Genomic DNA, 5,530 nt, shown 5'->3' with positions numbered 1-5,530 from the left:
GCGATGTTTGTACCGTCAAAATGGCACCCTAAACGGGTTCAGAAGTACTTGTAACCATTATAGGATGGTGCATTGTCTTGTCCCGTGGGTGTAGGGAATGATAAAAACAGGATCAGAATGCGTTTAGTATGCATTTTTGGGGTTCAACCGAAGTGAAAAAAATGCATTTTTGGCGATGTTTGTACCGTCAAAATGGCACCCTAAACGGGTTCAGAAGTACTTGTAACCATTATAGGATGGTGCATTGTCTTGTCCCGTGGGTGTAGGGAATGATAAAAACAGGATCAGAATGCGTTTAGTATGCATTTTTGGGGTTCAACCGAAGTGAAAAAAATGCATTTTTGGCGATGTTTGTACCGTCAAAATGGCACCCTAAACGGGTTCAGAAGTACTTGTAACCATTATAGGATGGTGCATTGTCTTGTCCCGTGGGTGTAGGGAATGATAAAAACAGGATCAGAATGCGTTTAGTATGCATTTTTGGGGTTCAACCGAAGTGAAAAAAATGCATTTTTGGCGATGTTTGTACCGTCAAAATGGCACCCTAAACGGGTTCAGAAGTACTTGTAACCATTGTAGGATGGTGCATTGTCTTGTCCCGTGGGTGTAGGGAATGATAAAAACAGTAACAGTGGGGGTTATTGGCTAGACGGTACTGATCATGATTCAGGCTATGACATCCCTTCTCACACTACGTGGCGGGTGGGCAAGATCGAATCTGACGACACGGCCAAATGTTACCGAAGGTTTTTCAGCTCACGGGAACACTCGAATCTTGTAGGTCACGATGATCAACTCGGTCCAGTATTGCTCTCGATCAAGTCGGAGAATGTAGCAAATCAAGATCACATTCGAATATTACTCCGACTAAGAACCGGAACCATGCACGAAATCATTCCAGCTTCGTGTTTAGGATCAAACCCGTCTCCGATCAAGATGGCACGACTTCTAAATGAACAGATCAACGTAGATAGTTTCATGCCTGTGCTGTGTCCGAAAGCGTCCACGTTAATCGCGAGTTACGATGAACACGTGTTAGTAACGAACTTTAAATTTGGCGTTTTATATCAACGGTACGGGCAGACCACGGAGGAAGAACTCTTCTGCAACAGCGACACGACTCCAGCACTCGAAGAGTTCCTCGACCTACTGGGACAACGAATACGACTTCGTGATCACAAAGGTTACAGAGGTGGTCTGGATATTCAGAACGGTCACACCGGTGACACCGCTGTATACGAAATATTCAAAGAACGGGAAATTATGTTCCATGTGTCTACGCTTCTACCGTACACCGAAGGCGATCCCCAACAATTACAACGGAAGCGCCACATCGGTAACGATATCGTGGCAATCGTATTCCAGGAGGAAAACACTCCTTTCTCCCCAGCGATGATTGCAAGTCATTTCCTGCACGCGTTCATCGTTATCCAGCCTGTGGATCCAAACACACCAAATTGCCGGTATAAGATTTCAGTAACTGCTCGGGATGATGTGCCGTTCTTTGGCCCAACCCTCCCCCAACCATCAGTATTTAAGAAGGGACCAGAGCTGAAAGAATTTCTCCTCACCAAGCTGATCAACGCAGAAAAGGCTTGCTACAAAGCGGACAAATTTGCTCAGTTAGAGCTGCGTACGAGAACGTCATTACTTCAGAATTTAGTAGATGAACTGAAGGAGAAAACGCGAGAATTTTTAGGAGCTGATTTGCTAGGAGCTCCTTCTTCTCCTACTCCGGAAACGCCCAAATCCGAAGGTGGCTTTACCGGTTCGCGATTTATCGACACAGTAAAGAAAGCTCTAAACGCTCGTCTTCGCTCACAAAATTCTGATCCCACGAACGGAAGCGTCGAATCCAATCCAAAGCATCAGAATTCCATCAAGAAATCGAAGGAGATCTCCGACGTGCCCTGTGGACCGGGACAAGTAGTTAATGTAAGTATTATTATTGTTTTAGCTTTAACTCCTAAATTCTATTGGCCAACTTCACCCCGAAACAGATCGGTCGATCACTTTCGAAAAGTAGCACGACGGGCTCGCGGAAGTCTCCCAACGATTCAGTAGCCTCCTCACCGGACATCACATCCCGCTGTTCGATCAATCCGAACAACATGAACAACAATAATAACAACACAACCAACAACAACCATCACGGTGGTAATGGTGCCCATAGTGCTAAAGGACTTTCCGATGGCGTTAGCAATAATAACAACAACAATATTAACGGTCCAGTGGCAATGTCCGAAACTAGTGATGACTCCATCTTGAACAGTGTTGATCTGGATCCGATGGGTAAGTGTCATCCCCTTCTCACATTTTCACTCACCAACCATATCCGCAATGCAACTTGATTGCGCGTAATAGCCGCAGTTATTGTTCATAACAGTCTTCATGGTAGCTTTAGCCAATTTGTATACTAATAATTCAATGTTTTGCTCTCTTTTTCCCATTTTTTCTCTTTCTTCGCTTTTTGCTGCAAATTTTCAAACAAATTACAACAATTTGCCCACACATTTGCGTTGCTTTTGGTTTTCCCGACTGGCACTTTGTTTCATTTTTTATTTAATCCTAATTTCAAAATTGATTTACGAATCAAAGTTTTCCCAAATGTAGATGCCGGAGCGACGTACATTGACAGTGACACCGGGCTGGAATCGATGTCCTCGGCTGATGCTACAACCAAAGCCTGTTCGCTCTGCTTGGACGGGGACCGGGTGGAGCGATCAACGAACGGAGGTGGCAGCGTGATCAGCGTCAGCGTCGGAACTGGAAGCACTGGGTGTGATAGCACGCGTGATCTGCGGTGCAGTACCGGAAGTGCCGGTACGAATGTGAGTAGTTGTGGTGGTGGTGGCGGCGGTGGCAATACCGTTAGTGGTGCAGGCACTGGGACACTCCTGATAACGCCGGATGTTATGCAGCAAATGGACGGGTTTAAGCAAGAAATTACCCGACTAAAGTGTGATAAACTGGATCTCCTGAGGCAGAATGTGGTAAGTAGATGTGTACTCCATTTTAGTATATTGTATTCGTATGTGAACGAATTTTTCCGATTTCATGATTATGATTAGCATGGGTAAATATCAAATAGTAATTTGAATATAGTGAGAATTTGACAGTTTCGCCTTTTGTATGACCACTAGCGTGGGTCAACTTTACAACTCTCTGCTCCCCACTGCTCTTTCGATTGTATTGAGGTCCCAAAAAACTGCCTAATTTGATCGAATTTGGTTATGATCTTGGAATTTTTTATATTCTTTATTTTCTGTATGCAAAGTGTAGGTGTATAACAGTAGGTGTGTTTCTGTATTTAATTCGACCGCTTATACTGGAATTCATGTTACTTAGTTCCCTAATTCTTATCTGTTTTATGTATATAAATGAGCCATTAGTGCTTTACTATTCATTCATCATTCAACAAGCAACAATATGAATAATAGTTTCATTAATTCTAAACAAACATTAGTTCAATCATTACTGATTACAAACTTTCATGGTTCTCAGACTTGAGCGCACCGAACAGCAGTATACTAGTGGATTGCTGGCTCGTTCGGTTGAGTGGTTGCTCTTTATAGCACTGCTATCGCTCGATATTAAGAGATCGAGATATAGAACAAGAATAGCCTACTAGACCGTTTGAAGGGGCCGAGATAACCATCGACATATGGAAAAAGTGCCGCACTATCCAGTATTATGAATGCTTATCGACTCCCGATAGGGGCTTGTTGTCACAAGTTTCAACAACGCCTTTGGGTAAATTTTTTGGGAAGGTCACTTTTAATAAAACTTGTTGGTACATTTTTCGGTTTAATTCTGGGAAGAGCTTAACTGAGGATTTAATACGATCGAGTAAATTGTAGTCCCAGTAACTAGTTGTGGATAAACATTTAATCCATTCTTTAATCTACTTCATATGATTCATCAAGTTTGAAAGTATCCAAAGTACCCAAGTAACACACATTGATTGAATTATGTTGAGCAAACTTCTTTACAACCAAAACCAGTCATACTGAGGTTACATACACTGCTATAAAACATGTATGTTACTTGGATAGCCCGTACAGTCCAAAAAAGCCCGCCACGACAGTAATCAAGATTGAAAAAATGGCCTGGGATCATATTAATCATAAGATACAAATAAAGGAATAAATTAATTAGTAAGAAGTTTGGTTTGAAGATTCTGAAAATTAATTACTGTACAAATCCACTTGGTGCATTCGATGGGTTCCCACATATTTATGGCCCTGAGCTTCCATAAATATAAATACGACCATGCATAGGAAGATACTGATAATAATAAAACTACTGTATATGAAGCGTTCTTGGCAAATTGTTCATGGCATGTTGAAATCTGTTCTGTAAAATAACATCTTGTTCATATTCAAAAATCACAAATTCATGCATTTAAAAAAGGTCGGCACTAAAAGTTTTAAAAATGTGAGGCATTTTATGTGATACTAATGGTGGTACATTTCAAGCAAGTATTACCGGCCCTGTATAGACAATTTTTCTGATGTTGGATAAATTTGAAGTTTTTTTAAATCTTTATTAGTGTACTATCCACAATAGCTGACAGTTGGTTTTTTTTCAACGATACTAGCGAGAACTGATTGTTCTTGCAAGCGACCACTACTGCCTCTACTTTTTAGCTACTGTACCTGCCCATAGATGTCGCCACTTGTCTTCGTATCATTGGAATTGCTTGTTATGTACTGTCCTTGTTATGTTACAATAAATAAACGTTCCCATACTTCCGCCATGGCAAGACGGTCAATTTATCGTTTCAATATTTCCTTTTATCACACTATGTACAAATCGGGTCCTATCCGTGCGCGATCATAATGGTACCGTGGTGACATCTATGGGAACAGTAGTTAATTTATGTTAAGGGTAGAGGCAGTAGTAGTCGCTTGCAAGAACACTGACGGATTAAGAAGGATTAAACTGATTCATAAATAGCATTCATGTACACTGATACTGCAGTGTGAATGAAAGATTCCGTTCCTTAATTTCTAAATGTAAATTATTATCTATTTATTTTCAGACCTGCCAGCGTGACATCAAACGGCTACGGGAGCGTGAACTTTCTCTGCAAGGCGACCTGGCCGCTGCCGGCAAAGAAATTCTACGACTACGTGACCTCCTGAAGGAGTACATGCCAGCGGCCGCAACCGAACCCTTTAAGTAAAGAAACCGAAGCACTGATAAACTCGAGTGGAAAACCAAAATCAGAGAGAAATCATCATCCGAATCACCCACCACCATTTTCGTTATTTCGTTATATATATGCCATTCTATATGAAAAAGATAAACTTAAAAATTATTAGTTTTGTTCCTTACCGCAAAATACTATTTGTATTTTTTTTTTGAACCACTTAAAGATCATAATATCAAATGAAAGGTGATTAAAAATACTTGTAAAAAATACAATGATTTAAAAAAAAATTGAATTTTGTATTGAAAAACATTGATTGTATTAGTTTTTTCATGGTTTCCAGTGTAGACAGAGGGCGCAATATGTTTTTATATT

General features: G+C 40.8%; 1 protein-coding gene across 1 annotated transcript; it reads left to right on the top strand.

Annotated features, from left to right (window-relative positions):
• Positions 1 to 762: 762 nt before the first annotated feature.
• On the top strand, positions 763 to 5,305 carry LOC135716733 (rap1 GTPase-activating protein 1-like). Its single transcript, XM_065239010.1, has 4 exons — positions 763 to 1,935; positions 2,001 to 2,292; positions 2,599 to 2,993; positions 5,045 to 5,305. The coding sequence occupies exons 1-4, from the start codon at positions 883 to 885 to the stop codon at positions 5,186 to 5,188; spliced, it is 1,884 nt and encodes a 627-aa protein (XP_065095082.1). The 5' UTR covers positions 763 to 882; the 3' UTR covers positions 5,189 to 5,305.
• The last annotated feature ends 225 nt before the right edge of the window (positions 5,306 to 5,530 follow it).

Source organism: Ochlerotatus camptorhynchus, unplaced genomic scaffold (assembly GCF_037179485.1).
Source record: "Ochlerotatus camptorhynchus isolate MF236.1 unplaced genomic scaffold, CSIRO-AGI_Acam_v1.1 ptg001349l, whole genome shotgun sequence".
NCBI lineage: Eukaryota > Metazoa > Arthropoda > Insecta > Diptera > Culicidae > Ochlerotatus > Ochlerotatus camptorhynchus.
This window is presented reverse-complemented; position numbering and strand designations above follow the sequence as displayed.